At 43.4% G+C, this 23,253-nt stretch overlaps 1 protein-coding gene across 2 annotated transcripts in view; it reads right to left on the bottom strand.

Annotated features, from left to right (window-relative positions):
• Positions 1–23,253, bottom strand: part of SLC39A10 (solute carrier family 39 member 10) — a 78,924-nt gene that overhangs the window by 8,254 nt on the left and 47,417 nt on the right. For both annotated transcript variants that reach the window (XM_059727236.1, XM_006276795.4), the window contains 5 exons: positions 21,259–21,434; positions 19,002–19,214; positions 18,013–18,133; positions 15,616–15,987; positions 13,555–13,635 (listed from right to left, as the gene is read on the bottom strand). In XM_059727236.1, the coding sequence (XP_059583219.1) occupies positions 13,555–13,635; positions 15,616–15,987; positions 18,013–18,133; positions 19,002–19,214; positions 21,259–21,434 (963 nt within the window). The remainder of the gene's footprint in view (positions 1–13,554; positions 13,636–15,615; positions 15,988–18,012; positions 18,134–19,001; positions 19,215–21,258; positions 21,435–23,253) is intronic.

Genomic DNA, 23,253 nt, shown 5'->3' on the forward strand with positions numbered 1-23,253 from the left:
CCAGAGCCGGGGCTGTGCAGGGCTTTTCTGGCCAGGGGCTGGGCTCGGAGCAGGTGACGGTGTTACTGGGAGGAGGCTGCAGCCACCCCAAATTTTGCTGCAGCTCTGCTCCCAGCCCCGTACCACTGCCTGGCACAGCCCTGGCTTTCCCTGGTACTTGGATGGAGGTAGGGTGTTCAGCCAGGGCTGCAGTGGGTGGCAGCGTGGGGCTAGGAGTGGAGCTGCGGCAAAATCTGGGGTGGCTGCAGCCTCTTCCCAGTGTGGCTGGAGCCTGCTCCAAGCCCAGCCCGCAGTGATAAGAGCCCCACACAGCCCTGGCTCTGGCTCCACCCCGCAGCTGCAGCCCACTCTGCCCCGCCCAGATCTGGGGCACAGGCCCTTCCCCCCCACCCTGGGGTGCAAGCAGTGGCAGGAGATGCCCCGATCCCACAAGCCATGCCTCTGTCCTATGCTCTTTGCCCCCGGCTGGGTAGCGCCTATCCCTGCCCCTGCCCCACCCCTCACAGTGTGGGGCACTGATCTGCCCCCCCACGCCCCTTCTGACTCTCCACACTGCCGGCTCTGCTCCGTGCTGCACTACAGCTGCACACAGTATGGGCATTTATCAGCCAAATTATTAGCCCCATAGGGCCAATATTCAATATAGATAATTTTCTTTGTAACGGTACCAATCCAATATCAGACCGATGTGTCGGTGCACCTCTAGTAAAAAGAGACATTATCTGACAAAAGAGATCAAATTATTTACTTCATTTCTAAAATTCTCTTTCAACTCTGAAGACAGGAATCCAAAAAACAAAAACAAGTGACAACAGCACCAAGTATAGACTGCACTGTGTAAAAGGGCAATTAGATACCAAGTTCAAAACATGAGTAATTTTGTCTAAGAATGAACAAGTTTAGCCTCCACCAAGAATCGTGATAACTGCAAACACCCTTGATAATTTTTAGTCCAGCTCAAACTATACAGAGCATTAAAATACCACACACAGATAGAGGGATATGTGATGCAAGTTCACACACATACAATTACTGTCCCTGTGGTAACTGTTCTAACATCTCAACTTTGTCTTTGTGAACAAGCTGATTGACTTCAAATGATACGGTTTCTCTTAATGCTTGAATTTATAATACCAATGGAGCCTCTTTTTTAATGATTCATATAATTTCTTTTGATACAGATAGTTGTGAATCTCGTAAGCCTTTAAATGCTTGCAGTAATGCACTTTGTGCCACAAAGGAAGCTGTAGCTTTGCCTTGTGCAGGCAGGAGAAAGGGGAGGGTAAATCAGGCTACTCAAAACTTGCCTACATGAGACATTACACTATATTAAATAGAAGTTTGATTAAATCCACCTAGATAAACCAATATGAAAGGTTATGAAGATACTTATTCTTGATTAATGCTACTAGGAATAGGTTTAATGTAAAATGAAATAACACATTCTTAAATCATGCAAAGGTGTCAACATAAGAACAAAGCAAAGGGATGGTTCAGTTTGACTGTTGGTCAAGAAAACCCCCCAAACAAACCCAAACCCCTCCTCCCTCACTCCAAGAACAAAAATGAGCAATTTCTCATTTGTCTTTCTGAGGAAGACAAAACCTTTGCTCCAGTCTCAATTACGTTCACAACTACAGATTGTCTGATCTGTGTATTTACTCCAGCCTCAGTTATATTATAAGTTTTGTACACACCAATATAGAATGAATTGGTCTTAGCTGTTTTATTGTCTGTAGAAAGTGAATCTGAGAAAGTTTGCAGAACTTTAAAACAGCCTATAAACTAAAATGGGACACCCTAATCTGACTTGCAAATTATTTCTGAGAGTACACAAAAATCTTACTACCTAGTCACTAAACAGAACTGTTCTCATTTATTCTTAATTGGCATACGCAAGAGCCCAAGTTTTTCACTCTGTTAGGCCCCAAAATACCTTTTAAAAAAACAACAACCCGAACCGAAAAACACAAAACAAAATTAGCTTATTGCCATGTGAAACTTAAGTGACAGAAATACTATCTTGAGCCAACAGTGGCAAGATACCAGTCACGTTTCTCTAGTAAGTTTTCCCAGAACTCATCAAGACTCTTTCTCCTAAGCACCTAGATTTGAAACAGGAGAGTATTGTTCAGTTTATATTGGTTTTCACTTGCAATTTCTGCTGTAACTCAGGAATTCTGCAAGGAGCACCAGCTCGTAAAATAACCTCCCTCCCTCCCTAATAACCTGAGGTAATTGCTGAAATCTTCAGCATCTCTACTTCATGCTTCCTTTCTTTAAAGTTATTTTCTTTCCTCAGCTCAAAAAGTAGATGATGCTGAAGATGAGACTAAAGATTCTCATCTAACTAGCATTTCGGTCACCTTTTAAATTCTGTTAATTCAAGACGAAACAAAGAAGATAGTCATTTTAGTAAAAACACTAGTAGGATTATTTTATCTGGAGAAAGATAAAATTTGCAATAATCTAAATGGAGATACACAACAAAAGCCTTTAAGACACAGCATTTCTTGGTTTAAAATGTATTTTTCTTGAGACAAAACCTGAATCAAAGAATTGTTTGGTTTGAGGGAAGTGAAGGTCTGAAAGAACTACTGTGATGACCATCATTATGTCCTCTTGGCCAGCCAGAGGAGATCATCTACTCTGGATAGTCAGAGATTGATCTGTCATCTATGATCCTGATAGGAGCTACAGGTCTGCTGTGTATTATGTTAAAAAACAGTGCTTTTTCAGCATTTATCTCATCCCTACCATTACACTATACCATGCCCCCATATAAACAAAATTTAAACAGATTAGTTGTCAACTGTCAGACCCATAAATCCCCTGTAATAGTATTTTAGCCTCTAATTATCCCCTTTCTACTAGGGAGCTACTGTACCCCAAATGTTCATAACCAGGGAAAGGTACTCTGCTTCGCATTTCTAGCTGCTCCGACTATTCAGTATTATGCAGTAGTACCCAAAAATCTCAATCAGGATTAAGAACTCATTATATAGGATCTATATGAAAACAAAACCACAGTTCCTGTCATAGAGACTTTTCAATATACACAGACAAATGACAGACTAAGAGTGATGGGCAAAGGGATATAATCAAATATATATATTGCCTAATACACATACATATGCATGCATGTGTGCGCATATATAAAAGTGCATTTTTATAAAAAAGAGAAATTAAGTTGGACTCTCCTTATCTGCCAGAAGTTATTAACTGATGGATTCTTTTGGACCATGGATTGGCAGAGGAAAAATTTACCCATGCTGTAGCTGAAGAAGGTATGTGCCTAGTGCAATGTGAAACTTGCTGCTACTCATGTCACTGGGTGTCTTGCCACTGACATTAATAAAAGCATGCCTAGGCCCAAAAATAAGGCCTTGGGGTACAGGAGAAAACTGAGAACTAGCAACGTTTGTGAGCCATATTTGGAAAAGGCACTGTGACATCTCAGTCTGATCATTCTGATTTTACAAGTTAAACTGAGTTGAGCTTTCACAGATGCAAATTCAAAAAGATTATCAGTTTCAGCAGAGTTCAGAATAACCCCCTAGTGATCCCTCATACATTACTGTTAGAAAATGAGACAAGTGAATGTTTTGCAAATTTAGGAAAATTTGAAGAGATCATACCCCTGAGAACTGAGAAAGCAGAATTTACAATGTAATATCTTTTACTGGACCAATGAAGGGCACTTTATGCCTGAAAGCTTGCTTAATCTCTCCCCCATCTGTATCATTGGTTCAATAGAAGATATTACTAAGAAAATCCTGCTTTTCATATATTCGCAGTGATCTGGGCCAGAGTTTCTCACAATGTACTGAGATAATGACCATACATTTTGTATTTCTGAAGGCATTAAATGGCATGTCTGAATCATAAAAAAGAAAAGAAAGTAACTTTAGCTCACCAGGAATGGCTGCATGTTCATTAAAAGTTAGTTTATTCAGAAATACACGCTAATCTTTAACTCCCCCACCCTTCTCACCTGCATATGCTTTCAACATAGTACAGAGAGGAGGAATATATGCTGCCTCAAACTCTGTTGAACTGCCTGAAAGTGACAGTAAGTGAACCTTTAAAATTCAGTGAAAGCATGTTGCCCTCCACCTGAGAGCTGGGCCTAAAGAGGCAGCTCCTTGCTGTGCTTGTCTAGTTTGGCCTGAAGCAACCAAGAACAGGAAGTGAAACATTTGTTCTCTTTGGGGTCTACAGCTAAACTTGGCAAAACAGATACAACTAATATAAACTGTCCCCCCCACCTTTCTTTTGGAGGAGAGGCAAATCCTATGGTATCTGGAACCTCTGGAGAAGTTCCCATGGGCACTTCCCTGAATAGGTGTTAAATTAATCCCATCATCCTGAGCAAAATTCTTCTTTTAACAGCCTATACTGCAATCCCTTGAGATGCCCTGCAGCTTCGCTTCTTGCCTTAAATGCTCTGCAGCGCTGTGTTCCAATTGTAGACAGCTACTCCATTACCTCCCACGTATCTTTTACACTCCATATGTGTCCTTTATTACCTTGGAGAAGACTGAGTCTTAATTAGTATCCACACTTCTATAACGATTTTTCAAAGGACTGCAAAGCTTTACAAGTATTTTGTTGTTTAAAGTTGTTCTTGAAGGGGCACAGATTGGCCCCAAATTAAGTCCTCCTCTCTGGCTCTAACTACAGCTATAGTTATAGCAGTCAGTCAGGTTATACTTATTTGAAATTCCAGAAATTATGACAAACCTTTGCTGTGGAAGGACTGAAGAGCACATAGGCAAAGAAATACTGAATGAAAGAAGAAAGAGGATACCAGTAACTTAAAGAATATTGACAGGTTTTTCTCCTTTTAAAATTTCTGGTGCACTCATTTTTTCCCTTTCCTTCAATCTTAAAAAAAAATCTAGAAGTGAGACTATGGCTTCAAAAATAGTGCTCAGGAAGTATTCAAGTTACCAACCCTCAAAGTCTGGAGAAAATTGCAAACGGAGGTGTAGTTCAGCAAAGAAAAATGCTCAAGGATACACTGAATTATATTATGTTACAGCCCCCAAACATAGTGAGCTGTAAGAAAACCCCCTGCAAAAATCATACTATTACAAGTAGTTATAGACAACTTTGCATCCACTACACCCTTCAATGTGGTGGTAGCTTCAGCAGTGTTACTTAACACTAAACAGGGTCCACTTTAAAAAATCTGTTGCATTGGCAATAGTTTCTAATAAAATACATCTGCCTGGAAACCCTCATTTGTGGACAAGGAAGATGGCACATGTCCTGCTCACACTGACTTTTATAGACTCCAATAATCCACACTTGCTTTCTTTCATAATATATATCAAAACTGCAGCTCAAAAGCAAGGCGTTCTATATTATATTAACCGCCCCCCCCCACAAAACCCAAGTCCATGAATTTGCCTATGTAACCAGTGTTCCATAATATTAACTTACAATACCATAGGAAAGTAGGTCTAGACATCCAGCTCAATCCCCTGCTCAAGGTAGAAGCATCTGTGACTGAAGCATCATAGGCAGGTGTTTGTCTAACCTGCCCTTAATAACTTACAAGGGTAGAGATTTCAAAATCTCTTCCAATGCTTAACAACCTTCATAGTGAGAAAATTATTCCTAATATTCAACTTAAATTTCTCCTTCTTCAATTAAAGACTATTGCTCTTTTTCCTTGTATTTGAATGCTGCTATCAAATCTCCTCAGTCCTCTCTTCTCCAAACTAAATTCTGTTCTTTCAGCCTTTCCTTAGAGATTTTGCTTCTCAGGCCTATAATCATTTTCGTTATTGTCAACTGTACTCGTTCTAATCTGCCCACATCTTCCTTCAAGTGCAGTGCCTAAAACTTCAACTACTCCATGTGAGGCTTCACCAGTGAACAGATGGGAGAATCACTTCTCTTGACTTGCAAGCAATGCTCCTATTAATACAATCCAGTATCCTTTGTCCTTTTTTCTCTTTTTGCAATACGAGCACACTGTTGGCTGCTATTCAGCTTTGGTTTGCCACTGCAATGGATCATATGGTGGTTGGGGGGGGGGGGGGGAAAGGGAGGGGGCATGACCCCCCAGGCACCGGCTGGGCCCTTCAGAGTTCTTAGCGCACAACATGACTAAGTATTGCTGGGGGCAGCAGGGGGGGGGGCAGCGGCGGCGCAAATGCAAGCATTGGCCCCCAGGTGTGGAGACCCATGGTACATCACTAGTCCACTGTGACCCCTGGATCATTTTCTGCAGCACTGAAGTCTACCCAAGTTAATCTTTCCCCAGTCTGTATTTATGTATGCAATTGTTCTTTCCCAAGTGCATAATTTTTCATTTGTCCTTGTTGGATTTTGACTGATTATTTACCATTTGTCTGGTTTACCTAGGTTACCGTTTCTCTGGTTACCAAGGTTGATTTGAATCCTAACCTTTCTCTTTTCAGTGCGTTTCTCAACCAGGATGCCATTAGATCCTTTCAAGAGTGCTGCAATGAAGGGGCTGCTGCAGGCAGAAGTGCCACAAACATCTAGTGCACAGCTGTGTACTAGGTGTGTATGGCCATGAGTGCACGTGTGCAGCATGAGTGCACATTTCTTCTGGGTTGTTTATCCGATAACTCTGAAGCAGGCAAGAGAGCCCAGTCATGCCACAGCCCTTCCCAGTCTTTCCCCTGATGCTCCTCTCAGAAGCAGAGAAGCACAAGACAATTCAACCTGCCCCACACAGCTGTTTCCAGGAGATGCCTACAGGTTCAGACTAGGAAGGCCTGCGGCACTCCTGCCTGCTTCAGGCTTATCAGAGAACTATAACATAAGAAGAATGTGCAGTTATGCCAGATCTCTTCATGATCTTGCCATGCATGAGGTGCACAGGGCATTTTACCTGCCTGCAGCAGTGGTGGCAGCTCCCAATTCAGAACTACTGGGGTAAAGCTGAGGCAGCACTTGGATTCTTAACTAGGGGGCTGTCAAATTCAAAGAAACTGTACAAGGGTGCTTTGAACCTAAGTAGGTTGAGACCCACTGGTCTAGGGTCTGTAACTCCACCCAAATTGGTATCATCTGCAAATCTGCTAAATGTGCACTCCATCCCATTCTCTAAATCTTTAATGGAGATTTTACATCATATTAGACCCAGAATAAACTGCTAGGGAACCCCATTTGATACATCCTCCCAAACAGACATCAAGCCATTGATGACTACCTAGAACCTTAGAAGATTAGGGTTGGAAGGGACCTCAGGAGGTCATCCAGTCCAACCCCCAGGTCAAAGCAGGACCATCCCCAACTAAATCTTCCCAGCCAAAGCTTTGTCTAGCTGGGTCTTAAAAACCTCCAAGGATGGAGATTCAAAAACCTTTGGGTTACCTGTTCCATTGTTTTACCAGCCTCCTAGCAAGAGTTTTTCCTAATATCCTACCTAAACTTCCCTTACTGCAACTTGAAACTATTGCTTCTTGTTCTGCCATCTGCCACTACTAAGAACAGTTTAGCTCAGGGGCAGGCAATTGTTTTGGCTGGAGGGCTGCTTAATGAGGTTTGGTGAGCTGTTGAAGGCCACAAGGATAGCCCTTTGATAAGTACCCCACCCCCTGGTTGCCATCTTGGGACTGGAAGTCCCACCCCCTAACCCATGGGCATGCAATTATTTCGGACGGAGGGCCACTTACTGAGTTTTGGCAAGCCATTGAGGGCTGCATGACTGGCAGCCCAGGGCAGATAAATATTAGTTTTCTAAAATTTTAGGGGTCCCGTGGGCTAGATAGAATGGCCTGGCAGGCCGCATCTGGCCTGCAGGCTGCATTTTACTCACCCCTGCCCTAACCCCTGACCTTTGCCACCTAAAGTCCCTCCCCTTGCCCCCAGAAGTACTCCTTTTGGGAAGGGGATTTGCCATCTTGGAACTGGGGAAAAACCAAATTGTATACTAAAAATCAAACACTGACAGTAACATTTTAATTTTATTTAAAAACATATTTTTGTCCTGATTTGAGTGCATTTCTGTGGTGTATATAGACGTGATAGCATAATACTTCAAAATGAGGGCTTACTCTTGTATATTAAGGGTATGTGGAAGGGTATGCGTGCATACGTATGGGGTTTGTGGGGTGCTACTGGTGGGTGTGCGTGGATGTGTGTGTACGTAGGGTGTGCGAGAGGGTATGGGGGTGTGTGGGGGCGGGGGGGCTGTGGGGTGATGGAGAGGGATGGTGGCTGTGAAGCTGTGTGTGGGGGAGAGTAGGGTGTGCACAGGGCGTGTGAGTGTGCATATGTGGTGGGGTGTGTGCACCTAGCAGTGAGTGGGGCTTCCCCCAGAGGCACATGTGTGTGTGCAGGGCTTCCGACTGTGTGCAGGGGAGGGTGTAGTTGCGGGGTTTGTGGGTATGTGATGTGTGCATGGGAGCCCCCTGATTTGCACCCGCCTGAGCCAGTCAGCACTCGCCCTCACCCCACAACAGCCCAGAGCCCAAACACCCTGCAGCACCTCCCCACCACTGCCAGTGTTCAGTCCATCCCACGCCTGCTCTCGACATTTCCCGCTGATCTGCTGCCACCACGGTCTCGGGCACAGCTCTGACCTGGCGTGCCCCATGCCTGCTTCGCACCGCCCACCCATGGCACATCCTGCCGCCTCCTGGGCAAGCAGCGGGGCTGGGGAGACTCTGCGACTGGACTGCCTTTCTAGGCAGCCTGCATGGTGCCAGCTCCTTCTGGCTGCTGGTGCCACTGGCCCCAGCCCCACAGTACCAGTAGGGACCCGCACTGCACAGCCCTGGCCCCACGCACCTGCTCTGGGTTCACCCGTCCAGGCTCAGCAGGGGTGGTGCCAAACAAACTGTTCTCAGTATGGGAGGAAAAGCAGCCCCTTCCCCTCACCACTGCCAGCCATTCCCTGCTGCAGCCACCCAGAGCCCATGCGGGGATGCCCTGTGCCTGTGCTCTGCACTGCCACCGCTGCCCTGCTGGGCAGCCTGACACAGGGCAGCCCAATGTGGGCTCTGGGCGACTGCAGCAGGAACGGCCTGGTGGTGGTGAGGGGGAGGGGCTGCTCTTCCCCCTGCACTGAGTAAGAGCTTTTGTCTAACGCCACTGCTGTTGAGCCCAGGGCAGGCGAGCCCAGAGCAGGCACAGGGCGTGCAGGGTCGAGGCTGTGTAATGTGGGTCTTCGCTGGTACTGTGTGGCTGGAGCCAGCAGTAGCAGCAGCCAGACGGAGCTACCACCACCTGGGCTGCCTAGAAAGGTAGTTCAGCTGCGGAGCTGCCCCAGCCCTGCTGCGGGCCTAGGGAGTAGAAGGACGCGCCATGGCTGGACCGTGCCTGGGCCAGGCAGGACCAAGGGATCTGATGTGGGCTGGACAAACACCAGAAATCGGATCCGGCCCACAGGCCATATTTTGCCCACCCCTGGTCTAGCTCCAATCTCTCTGGAACCACCCTTCAGGTAGTTGAAGGCTGCTATTAACTCCTCTTTCAGTCTTCTCTTTTCTACACTAAGTAAGCCCAGTTCCCTCAACCTCTCCTCAGAAGTCAAGTGCCCCACTCCCTTAAGCATTTTCATTGCTCTTCACTAGACTCTCTCCAATTTGTCCACATACTTTCTGTAATTGGGAGCCCAAAACTGGACACAGTACTTCAGATGTGGCCTCCCCAGTTCTGAATAGAGGGGAATAATCACTTCCCTTGATCTGCTGGCAACCCACCTAGCAAGGCAGCCCAGTATACTGTTAGCCTTTTTAGCAACAAGGGCACATCACTGGCTGATATTCAGCTTATTATCCATTATAACCCGCAGGTCCTTTTCTGCAAAGCTATTACTCAGCCAGTTAGTCCCCAGCCTGTACCAATGCATGGGATTGTTCCATCCTAAGTGCAGGACTTTGCACTTGTCCTTATTGAACTTCATAAGATTTTTTTTGGTCCAATCCTCTAATTTGTCTAGGTCTGTCTGGGTGCGTTGACATGAGATGCTATGCTGCCACAGCAACAAGCTATGTTGCTGTAGCTTGCTGATACAGCGATGCAGCATCAGTGGGCATGAACTGTGACACCAACGCTACTGCACAGTAGCAACGAGAAAAAACCTGTGCAGCATTGGGACTGCGCAGTAACACTGGTTATTGCAGTCGTTGAGTACTTGCTTAAGCACTAAATGACAGCAATAACAACTGTGCAGTCTGGCACACGTGTAGATGTGCCCTCTGAATCTACTCCATAGCAAGGTGTCCCATATCTATTAACCCCGTATCTACTCCAGCATATCTACTACCTAAGCTTGGTGTCATCTGCAAACTTGCTGAGGGTGCACTCCATGCCATCTTTCAGGTCACTGATGAAGATATTGAACAAAACTGGCCACAGGACTGACTCTGGGGGAACTCCACTTGATACCAGCTGCCAACTAGACATTAAGCCATTGACTACTACTCTCTGAGCCTGATGACCAGCCAGGTTTCTATCCACCTTACATTCCATTCATCAATCAACCCATACTTCCTTAGCTTTCCTACAAGAAGGCTGTGGGAAACTATCAAAAACCTTCCTAAAATCAAGGTACACTACATCCACTGGTCTCCCTGCATCCAGTGAGCCAGTCATCTCATCATAGAAGGTAATCAGGTTGGCCAGGCATGACTTGCCCTGGGTGAATCCATGCCAACTGTTCCTAATCACCTTCTCATCTATGGGCTTAGAAATGGATTCCTTGAGGACCTCCCTCCATGATTTTTCTAAGGATTGAGGTGAGGCTGACTGGTCTGTAGTTCCCTGGATCCTCCTTTTCTCCTTTCTTAAAAATGGGCACTATATTTGCCCTTTTCCAATAGTCCAGAACCTCTCTGATCACCATGAATTTTCAAAGATGATGGCCAGTGGCTCTGCAATTACATCAGCCAACTCCCTCAGCATTCTCAGGTACATCCCATCCAGCCCCATGGATTTGTATATGTCCAGCTTTTCTAAATAGTCACTAACCATCTCTTTTGCCACAGTTGGCTGCTCACCTCCTCCCCAAACTGTGCTGCCAGGTGCCGTAGTCTGGGAGCTGATCTTGCCTGTGAAGACTGAAGTGAAAAGGGCATTGAGCACTTCAGCCTTTTCTGTACCCTCTGTCACGAAGTTGCCTTCCCCATTCAGTAAGGGATCCACACTTTCCCTGACCTTCCTCTTGTTACTAACATACTTGTAGAAACACTTCTTGTTACCCTTCACATCCCTTGCTAGCTGCAACTCCAGTTGTGCTTTGGCCTTCTTGACTTCATCCCTGCATGCTGAAACAATACTTTTATACTCCTCCCTAGTTGTTTGTCCAAGTTTCCACTTCTTATAAGCTTCCTTTTTGTGATTTAGCTTATTGAAGAGTTCCCTGCTAAGCCAAGCTGGTTTCCTGGCATACTTGCTAGTCTTTCTGCACACCAGGATGGTTTGTTCCTGCACTTTCATTAAGGTTTCTTTAAAATACAGTCTGCTGTCCTGGACTCCTCTCTCTCTCTCAGACCGGCTTCCCAGGGGATCTGCCCATGAGTTCTCTGAGCGAGCCAAAGTCTGCTTTTCTGAAGTCCAGAGTCCTTGCTCTACTGCTCTTCTTCCTTTCCTCAGGATCCTGAACTTGATTACGTTGTGGCGGTGCTACTACGTTCCTCACCAATTTTTCCATTTGTAAGAAGCAGGTCAAGAACACGGCCTCCAGTTAGCTGTTCCAGAACTTGTACCAGGAAGTTGTCGCCAATACTTCAAAAGCTACTTGCATCGTCTCTGCACTGCTGCACTGTCCTCCCACCAGATGTCAGGGTGACTGACGTTCCCCATGAGAACCAGGGCCTGTGATCTGGAAACTTCTGTTAGTTGTTTGAAGAATGCCTCATCCACCACATCCTCCTGCTCTGGTGCTCTATAGAAAACACCCAACACAACATCACGGCAGAGGTTGTTTTTATCTCTGACCCTAACCCAGAGACTTTCAACAGGCCTATCTTCAATTCCATACTGGATCTCTGAGCAATCATATGGCTCTTTTACATAAAGTGCAACTTCTTCTCCTTTCTCCCCTGCCTGTCCTTTCTGAACACTTTATACCCATCCATCACAGTGCTCCAGTCATGTCAACTATCCCACCAAGTCTTTGTTATTCCAATCACATCGCAGTTCTGTGACAGTGTAAGGCCTTCCAGTTCTTCCTGCTTGTTTCCCAGGCTCCGTGCATTTACGTGCAGACACCTGAGGTATCTAGCTGGTTACCCTATTTTCTCAGGAAGAATGAGGTCTCCCGTTACCCGCCTTCCTGTTTGTGCTTCCTTCAGGTCATCTGCTTCCCCACTTACCGGGGTTTTGGTCTCCATCCCCCGGCAAACCTAGTTTAAAGCCCTCATTAAGATTGCGAGCCTGTCTGCAAAGATGCTCTTCCCTGTCTTCATCAGGTGGATCCCGTCTCTTCCTAGCAATCCTTCTTCTTGGAACATCCCGTGGTCAAAGAAACCAGAGACATGCTGATGACACCACCAGCCATGCATTTATCTACAGGATGCTCCTGCTTCTGCCTGGGCCCTTTACCTTGACCAGAAGGATCGATGAGAATACCAGCTGAGCCCCTGTCCCCTTCACCCTTGCACCCAGAGCCCTGTAGTCACTTTTGATCTGCTCAGGGGGTCTCCCCTGCCAGTATCATTAGTGCCCACATGAATAAGCAGCATGGGTAGTAGTCAGAGGGATAGATGAGTCTTAGTATCCCTCTGTGACATCTTGGATCTAGGCTCCGGGCAAACAGCAGACCTCCTGAGACAACAGGTCAGCCCAGAAGAAGGGATTCTCCAACCACCACTACCCGTTGCTTCTTCTCGGTGGTGGTGATCTTCTCAATGATTCCCACCTTGGGGAGGCCTATTCTGTCCTCACCTACCATGCTCCTCCCTGTGTTGCTAGGGATCCATATCTGTTCTCCAGGCAAACTACTGCAGGTGAAGATGAAGATCTCTGTTTGCTGCCAGAGGTCAGCATAAAGAATACTTTGCAGAGCATAAGAATCCATAAGGATTCAACCAATTATGTATCCACTGTAATAAAATGTAGTACATCGTTAAAAAAAAAGGAACACTGCACCTTCTTTATATGCAGGGCCCACATATCACATAAGTTTGAGCTAATGGATATGGTAGCTCTCAGTATGAACTATTAACAGAATATGAAATTTATAAGCATCCATCATTGATGGAACCACCAGAACAAATACAGTGGCCAATGCGTAAGTCAGCTATTCCAATCTGTTTAGTTCATTATAAACAAGTATTCTGAAAGTTTCACATTCAGAATAAACAGCATAATGACGACACCAGGTTTTTTCCAAAATATTCATGTATTGATATTCTCATTGTATGCAGCGAATGATGACATTGTTCAATCATGTTCTGTATGAGAATTTTTGTGTTTTAAAATAGTTACCCTAATGTGGTTTACATCACATTAGAGTTACCTTCATTAGTGTGGCAATAGCTCTTGGATACATTTTGCATAAAGTAGCTATTTATTTACTGTGAAAGAGATTAAATACATCAAGCTTAAGTAATTAGTTACCAAATTCGTGGGGAAGCTCATGACAAAACACTGCTATAGAAGTACTAATTCCTCCTGTCAGTCCGGCACTAAACGCTGCTCCTGGAAAAATAAGATGTTAATGGTATTTTAATTTTGCAGGAAAGTTTAATAACAGTAATAATAATAACAATGAACAGCATTGCCTTTGTGAAATTGCTAATTTTTTTTGGCAGAATACGCCATTTCAGCATAAGCTTCCCATTGTTTCAGGATGTTCCTAGGATGCAAATTAACAAAAAGACTAAGTTCTTTTGGGTAGGAGGCTAAGTATAAGAGAGCCCCAACCAACTGTCTCTTCTTTTCCATATTTTTAAGAAAAAATCCTTGGAAGCTATTATATTTTGGCAGAGGGCCTGGGATAGTGTATTTGGTCCATCTGTTTATTTGTTGGCCCCTCAGAAGGTTACACAAGACAGGTCCCTTAGTGCTTATTAAACTTGGACCACTCATACAAAATCTATTTTAATACAGAACAAAGTTATACATTCAGGTATAATAAATGCAAGCTATAGCTCCAGACAAGGAACTTTAATTTAGAAATGGTGACCACAAATAGGATGCAGAAGCCAAAAAAAGTCTAAAGAGATGCACCTATAGATACAAGATGCACCTCCAGAAAAAAAATCAAATAGCTTCAATGACACGTCACCTGGGCTTGTCAAACACCACTTGAAAGAGGACATCCCACTGCACTGGAGACAGTGTCAAGGGAAAGAGGGAGAGTAGCATGAAACAAGGGAACACTAAAGAAGGGCCCAGACAGGAGGGTGTTGGCCTGAGAGCAGGGAGAGTAGCTCCAGCTTTGTGGTGTTCAGGGCTCTGTGGGCTGGACTGAAACAGAGCAGCTTCCCTTTGGAGGGCAAGAAAAACTTTGCTGAACTTCAGTTGCCCAATAAATGCCTTCTTGAAGGGTACCCGTCTGTACTGCTGCTTGGCAATTCAGGGTGCACTCCTTTCCCCTCTGAAGGGGTAAAGCTTCTTGCAGAAATTGAACAAGATGGTAACCAGGGACTGGGACTGAAAGTCTAGGGTCTTAGAAACCAAAGGAGCCAGGGGTTCATACCATCTGAGAAGCCATACTTGGGCTGGCTTCAGGGGCAGGGGAAGGGGCACTCGGAGACTAGACAAGGCTAAGGATTCTGACCAAGCATCCCCTGTGGGAATCCATGACAAAGACCCACTGCACTACAGTGGGACAGGTGAGGGAGGTGCAGAGGTGGCAGGCTAGCACCCATTTCTAATAAGCTGTGCTTGAAAATTCTTCTCACTTTTCTTTAAATATGATGTGTTCAAAAATGCACTAAGCAGGGTTTCTGGTTGTAGCCATGTTGGTCTAAGGACACAGGCAGGCAAGGTTCTTTGGGTAGGTGTGATATCTTGTATTAGACCAACTAAGGACATTTGAATGAGTGATGTTAACATATTATTCAAACTGAAAACAAAAAGGCCTACTACTTCTGCTCCAGTTTCTCTCCCCAGAAGCACAGCCTCTACTACATCCAGTTAGCAACAAAGCTATTATTGGTATTGTTTATAAGGGAAATTATCTTGCTCAAACACAGGTTAAGTTAACTGGAGCACAACTTAAGTATTTTTGGTATAGCAAACAGCTCCGGAAACCTGACTCACAACACAATTATGATTGATGACAAACTGAAAGTTTGAGATTTCTTTTCATTTAATAATATTTTGAAATAAAAGAATTATGAAATCCAAACAAACAATTATTACAGTCACCAGGGATTTCATACAGGGTTTAAGGGATATTTGGCATAAATTTCTTGCCCTTTCCCTTTGTAGCAATGGCACTTGGGAAAATAGTGTAGACAGGGGTTCCTGTTTTTTTAAATACACTGAGGTCCTTATACCAGCTTTAAGCAAGGTTAAATAAAACAATACTTAAAGTAATGACAAACATCTATGGCACTGCTTCTAGCAATACTTCTGATATTGCTGCCATGTAGAGGGCTTCCCCTGCAGTGAATTTTCTAGGGCAGGTACAGCTGTAGAAAACATGTCCTGCACCCTGTATGCACTTACCTATTGCTAAGCCATCACTAAAATTGTGGATGCCATCTCCCATAATTACCATCCAAGCTATGTTGGCTATGCCAGTATCTTTCAGGTCTTTTCCTGAATGGCAGTGACCATGGGAATGGTGGGAATGTTTGTGGTGCCAGTGATGGTTGTGTTTTCTAGCTATGATTTTATCTTCTCCAGGGCTGTTGTCGTACTCTGCATCATGGAGATTGTGCTCTTGAACAGCATGTAAGACATCGTTGTGAGAATGGTGCATATTGCATGCATTTTCTCCAGACAGGAAGTTTTTGGGCGGGGAGTCCAGCTGGCCATCTAGATCAGTCAGTTCAGTTTCATTAAGTCGGTCTTCAGATACAACTGAGTCATCAGCTCCTGTATTAAAGCCAGCCAAAGAGATGCGGTATGTTAATTCTTAATTAAGACACCACCAGCAGGTATACCTTTGCTTATTGGGATCTAATGGCTTTGCTAAAACAAAAGTTTATTAAACATTCCAGCACATCGTAAGCTTAAGAAAAAAAAATCACTTTCCCCATAGAGATGGGTATGTTCTCTCTTGCAGCATTGTTTTTCAGTGAAGTGCTTGTAGGATATGCAGAGATCACCATTACCAGGCAACAGCACTGCAACTAAGTTACCTGCAATACCAAGAGTAACTTTTAGCCTGACCTAGGTTGTATCTGGTATTCTGCTGCTGACATGTTCACAGTTCAATGCAGAGAAAACAGCTGTCAGGACTATAATAAAATCCCTTACATGCCAACAGCCCAAAAGTGCAATGCACCTTAATCTGGTTCTTTTTGTGTGCGCACACACACAAGGAGCACTTAATTGCTGGTATGTAGTAGCATCTGTGGCTGAACACAGAAGATCTTTCAAGTTCACTGTACTGCGCCCATATTAATTCTTTTGTTCCATACAGTGAAAGAGTTGAATATATCATCTTATTTTTACTGGAATGAATAGGGTTATTATTAGGGTGCTCTAATGCTAGCACAGAGAAAGAAAATTGTACATGAAACATTTGAGAAAAGTAATTAGAATGCTCAGGTGTAATACATTTAGTGTCCTCAGCTTTACCTCAAGTAATAAAATGAACTAACTGAAGGGAAGAGAGGAGCTGCAAGAAACAATCATGCAGCAGGTCAAAAAACATAAGAAGAAATCATGCTGGCCAAAAACAACAAGAAAAAGAGTGCCAATATTTTAGGACCAGAGATAAGAAACTGTAAAAATTCTATGACACTTTCCAGATCAAATTCATGCAGCAAGATGTATTTTAGCCAAACAGGCCAAGGGACACAGAGAGAGACACAGAGAGACCAGAAGCAGCTAGAAGACTGCAAATTGCCTAAGAAAGGTTAGCTTGATTGATGGAACATTGAGACCATTTAAAAGAAGAAATGATCATTAATACCATTAAGTTAACTGACTCCCTCAGGTGCCTGAATAGTAATGCACCAGCTGCTGCACTGTGGATCAGGAATCAAGCAGGGTGATTCTATCGCAGTCAAAAAATCAGCTTTTCCACTAAGTATATGCACCCCAATTTTGAGGGGCTGAATTTTTTGGGTGAAAAGGCATGTGCTGTATGCCTGGAAATATAGTATTTTTATCTAAGTGGAAGGGTCTTTCAAATCAGGGACTGGCACTGAAGGAAAAAAAAAAAAAATCAAGGTCACAGCAGGCTTCTAGTTAAATGAAATATATTGCCTTGTTTTTAAAAACTGTGAGCTTTACTGTATGGTTTCAGTTTAAATTGTATGGACTTTACTGTATGTTTTGACAAAAACTGCACTCTGGCAATTTAGTTCTGAGAAGAGACACTTAAAGTCCTGTTCCTCATTAAAGAAAAGTGAAGCTATTTAACATGTGACCATGAAGACAATCTAAGCAGAGTGTTTCCAGTGTTTCTACAACAGTAGTTAGCTGCTTGCACTGCTATTTGAAAATATTAGACTAAGAAGCATAAGAAATACATTATGGATCATTTTTTCTAACAGCCTCAACCAATGTAACAAGTCAAATATTTTCAAACTGGGTTTTACAAAATCACATCAATTTCCCCCTTTAATTATGAAAATTAACAAATAAAACCCTAAACAAACTGCAAACATCCAATCAGTCATTCATGATTAACAAAGAAAAAAAAAGATGCAGGGCCATCTGTCTTGGTCTGAGAATCTCTTCAATAGGCCATAACAAAGCCTTCAAAGTGACCTTGGCTCTCAGGGAAGCCAAGCTTCATGTACATGAAATCTTCATAATGGAGTTAAAAGGCATTGACAGAGCCCAAATAGTTACAGAGAAGCACCCGTTACAAACTTGTTGTTTTCACACCACAAATCTCTTCTCAGGGGCAGAGATCAAAGACAAATTCTGAAAATTAATATCTACCTGCAAGAGGTTTGAGCTGAAGCCAGTCAGCATCTGGCCTACTATTTAGTTTATGATCTGAAAGCTTCGTTCCAACTGGTGATTCTTCAATCTGTTTTTTCTTACACCATTTCTGTTTAGTCTGCAATAGATAATTTACAACGAGCATTTCATATGCAACAACACTGAAGGGAAAGGAAGTTTTACTAATCTTGTCACATGTATCATAGTAATTATAGAACAGGGGTTGGCAACCCCCGGCACGTGTGCCGAGTATGGCACGCGAGGCCATTTTCCCAGGTACACGTTGGGGCTGGGGCCAGGGCCGAGAGGTAACAGCTGTTTGCAGCTTCCCGGCTGCAGCCAGCCCCGGTTTTAGGTAGCTGCTGCCAGCTGGGAGCCTGGGCTGCTCCCAGCAGGCAGCTGGGAGGCTGCAAGCCCTGCTGCAAGAGGTCCAGGCACCATGGCTGGCAGCAGCTACCCCGGAGCTGGGGCTCGCTGCAGCTGGGAGGCTGCGAACAGCTGCTGCCTCTCTGCTCCAGCCCCAGCCTGGCCCCAATGGGCACAGTGCCGGCACCTGCTGCCTTCCCAAAGCCTGGGGCCAGGGCAGGGAGGCAGCAGCTGTTTGCAGCCTCCTGGCTGCAGCCGGCCCAGGTTCTGGGTAGTTGCGATAGCCACGGAGCCTGGGCTGGGGGGCAGGGGTGAAGGGCATGCACAAATACACAAGATCAGAAATTTTATTTATTGCCATTAGATTTACAATTTTTAGAAAATCTGGTATTTATCATAAAAAAGGGCAACATTTATTATTATTAACTATACTAATATGCAGTGCATTCTGCCATGTACCCTCGTTTTGTTTTTCTGGCACGCTGGCACTCCGGCACCTTCCAAGGTAGACGTTCTGGGGTTTTTTGACACTCTGGCCAAAAAACGTTGCCTACCCGTTATAGAATTTCAATATTTGTGAAATTGCAATAAGTAAAAAAATTAGAAAACATATCACATACCTTTTGTTTATTATAGTGCTTGTACATTCTTATGCAGTGTTCAATGATGAACAAAAGGTAAATGCCTCCAAGTGCGACAAGTCCTTTCAATACTGCATCATATTCTTCTAGAAATCCTTCAGCTCCCAGTCCATGCTCATGGGAATGTCCATGAGAATGCCTGTGTTCATGAACATGCCCTTGGTGGTGACTGTGGTTATGGCCTCCTTGAGACTATTAGGACAGAAAATAAAGACCACAAATGTGAACTTGCATTTTTAGTAAACCTGAGTAGCTCCCTGTCCAGCATAACATGCTGCTGGATTACTAGAAAAAGTAGCACCAAAGATTTCTTCCAACAACAGTTCATAAGAACACTAATAGTTTCGCTAGAACAGTGGCTTACAACCTGTGGTCCGCAGACCCCTGGGGGTCCACAGACTGTTTAAGGGGTCTGTGAAAGATGACTGTGATCAATCAAAAAGTATGGCATTACCAACACTCACAAATCAGAGTTCCATACCTCCATTAAAAAATGTTTAGGGGTCCACAAATGAAAAAAAGGTTGAAAACCACTGCACTAAACATCCACCATTCTAATCAATAAAAATATCCCTCCTAAAGTGTTTAGTGTGGCACTTAAAGGAACAAGCTCCGAGTCCTTTGCCCTATTTTGTAAATGAGAATCTGGCCTTGCTCCCTAAAGAAATTAAAACTGACCTATTACCAGGGCTGTGTGAAATTTTCCTGGCTGTTTCGTTCCGACATTGTTTTGACCAATTTCGAGGTCGAAACAGCAAAATCAGAACAAAACGAAGGCTGTTGAAATAGCCTCGAAACAAAAGGAGACTGGTTGAAAAGTTTCAAAGATCTGGCAGGGGGCAGGGAGGCAGCCCAGCTAGGCTGCCTACCACCCCCGGCACGATGTAGCGTGGGTCACAGGAAAGCAGCTCAGCTGTGCTGCCTCCCACCTCCAGCAAGATCTAGTTGACTTCCCACTCCCGCAAAACTTGAAACAGCCTTTCTGTTTTGACAGAATGGAATGGAACGGCTGTTTCGACTTTAAAATGAAATTTAATACGAAACGCTGTTCCGTTGAACCGTTGAAAGTCAAGGCGAAATGGAACAGTGCCCCTTCGCACAGCCCTACCTATTACCCTCAAAGTTCCTATAGCGTTAGCAGCATACTGGTATGCCACATTTTGCCCACTACAATCAAGTACTACTTAACTGTGATCCAAAATACACTTAAAAACTCTTTTAACATATACATGGCCCATACATGTGTACTGTTGACTACAAAGTAAATATTGTATGGCTTTTATAATTTAACTAAAAATAATTATATTCAACGGAGGCAAAGGAGATTACTGAATACATTCTCCATCTTTCCTTTGTAAATTAATTTCAATATACTGGAACTCATTAAAAATATCTTCCTACCCTAGACTTGAGAGGCAAATTTACTGATAAAATATCTGGAGTATTAAGAGTTTCTAAATTTTAAAACCCAAAACAAAATACAGAAAACAGTTTATAAAACCACAAAAGGTAATTTGGGACCCATCATCTTGTGAATTTTAAAAAATTTACCTGAAATAACTTGGCAAAATTTGTGAGAACAGGAGTTTCACAAGGTAGGAAACACAAAAACTGAAGTTATGTTGTAACTTTTGACCAAGCATATCAACAGTTTCAATTTCTCCTGTTTTTTTTTTTAAAGAACTATCAATTTAACAGAAACATAGAAGAAAATACCATTTTTCCTTTGGCACAGTTTTAAAATTTCCCTCACAGGTTAAGTCAGTCTATAGCTCCATCAAAAAATATACAAATAAACCAACAGTTAAGATATTAAATATTTAGGGCCCCTCTATACGTGCAGGTAAGGCAAATGAGATCCAGTACGCGATTCACACAATTGCACGTGGCCTGGCAGGAAGGGAGATTGTGGGATTGAGCATTAGATCCCATTGCACCTTACTCCCAGCGGGAGCCTAACCTGGGGCTAGCTGGGTCTCGGCAGTGCCCCTCAACTGTGGATGCTGGCTCCTGGCAGCTGCAGGGCGTGGCTGCGATTTCCCCTGCTACATGTGCAAAATAAAGATAGACAGCAACCAACTCTACAATCAGTACATTTTCGAGGTATAACTTTATGGTGTGATAGGTACTTTGCATCACATGTAGCTGGTCTCAGTTAACTGTGCAACACCTGTAACGTGTAGAGGGGGCCTTACTGAATTGACATTAAGAGGTCCGGGAGCAGAACAGTACTCACATGTGGCAACAAATGGAGTAGTGCGTCTCCACTCAGTGTCCCAACAGCCAGAGCAACCAGGAACGTTAGAAGGAATTTGAAGCACCCTTGGTTAATGATGGGAACCAAGATGACACCCAGCAAAGATAGCAGGCTAATGACAGTGATAGAAATGAGTCCACAAAACCAGGCTGTGGCTGTGGGAAGAAATTAATGCAGAAAGTTTATTAACAGAAAACCAGGAAAAAACTCTTGCGAGTGATGATAACTGAAGTGGGGACTGTCTTGTCTTAAACTTTACCTTTATAAGCATTCAAATAAATGCTGAAAAATATAAAATCAATAGTCTGTTTCACACATATATAGTGTCTACGGGTTTATTTCAACAATGTAACAAACCAAAAGACATTAAAAGGAAGCCAATTAGCTGAAAGCTCAACTAGGCTTCAGTGATTTTTCCTAATGCAGAGTTCCGGGAGTAGGCCACTAATGAAACATGAAAAATATAGGGCAGGAAAGTAACAGCCTCTTTTCTTTTGGTTTACTGCATTTTTAAGGGAATTGTTTCCTACCTGACATTTGTTTTAATGAGATTGTGATGCAGAAGTTAACTGGAAGAAACTGAATTCTCCTTTGCTAGGTGAGAGTAACTAGCCTATGTGTTGCTCCTTTCACCTAACATGCTATTACCTACCTTTTCATTTATGGAAGATTCATAAACCATAGCCTTAAAATGGGGAAAGCTTCAAAAGACCAGAGATATAAAATAATCATAATAAATTAAAAGCAGCTTGGAAGCAACAAAGATGGCAGGAAACCTTCCTCTGTTTGGGGCCCTGTACAAATTATTCCAGCTAGAAAGAGGAAAGATAACAAAAGCCAAGCTTGCTGGCTTACTACTTCATTTACTGAAAAAGAACAAGAACATCTTGATTCCCATAACACAGGAGGAATGAAACAAGAGCTAATTTCTTTGCTCACTGTACCAAACCTCTTGTAGGAAGTGCTCAAAACTCCAGAACTACTATTTTTCTCAAGGCTTCATTCACTTTGTGTAGTCAAAAGGATCTACTAGACAGTAGTTTACCTTTAGCTTCTGATCATAGATACTCTGTAGCAAACAGCACCAATTTCTGCACCAAAAAGGTAGAACTGGCTGAGGCAAAGGCTACAAGGTTAGATACATCAGCACTTGGTAACAGATTAAATGAGCGCTTAATAAAACTGATCTTAAACCTCGCATTTGTTTTCTATGAAGTCAGTGAGTCATTATAGAGATGCTATTCGGGGGGGAAAAAAAAAATCGTTTGATGCCTGGGTGAAATGAAAATTATTTTCAACCTTACTGTTTAATTTGTGGTAAATAAAATGTAATCACTTACCCTTATAAGGTAAATTCATGATTAAATCATCTTCTGATAATTTAAAGACATTTTGTCCTGTGTTAGATACAAAGACTGCATTACAGTACTACTTGATTTTCTTCCAGGTTCTGAAACTCAACTGGTTGGTCTGCTGTCCACCTTCCAATGTAGGTAAGATGGCAGTAAGCCTGTTCACCAATCACTTTTTCTTTTCATCTGTCTTCTTTCAAATACCTCACATCTAGTTTCAGCCTACTTGTAAGCTCATGCACAGGATCAGCCTATAACGAAAGGGTCTCTGCAGAGATACAGAGAAAGGGAATAGTTCTATTGGTATACTGACTATGGTAAAGAACCAGGGACTAAGCCAGTACGCGCAGGCATTCAATAAACAGTGCTGTTGTAGAAAGTCAGGAAACTCGTAGAACTGAGGGGAAAAAAGCAATCAGCCTTCAGCTAACTCTAGTAAACAGCATCCTAAGACTCCTTGTTAGCCCCCAACGCATCCCTGTTCACTGACAGGTAGGGACCTACCGAAATTGCGAATTCACATTTTTTTGCGGAAAAAGTTAAATCAGGTGTCTTCTGCAAAAAAAAAGTGGTCTCTGCAATTTTGGCAGGATCATCTGGAGAAACAAAAAAAAAAACTTAC

Source organism: Alligator mississippiensis, chromosome 4 (genome assembly GCF_030867095.1).
Source record: "Alligator mississippiensis isolate rAllMis1 chromosome 4, rAllMis1, whole genome shotgun sequence".
NCBI lineage: Eukaryota > Metazoa > Chordata > Crocodylia > Alligatoridae > Alligator > Alligator mississippiensis.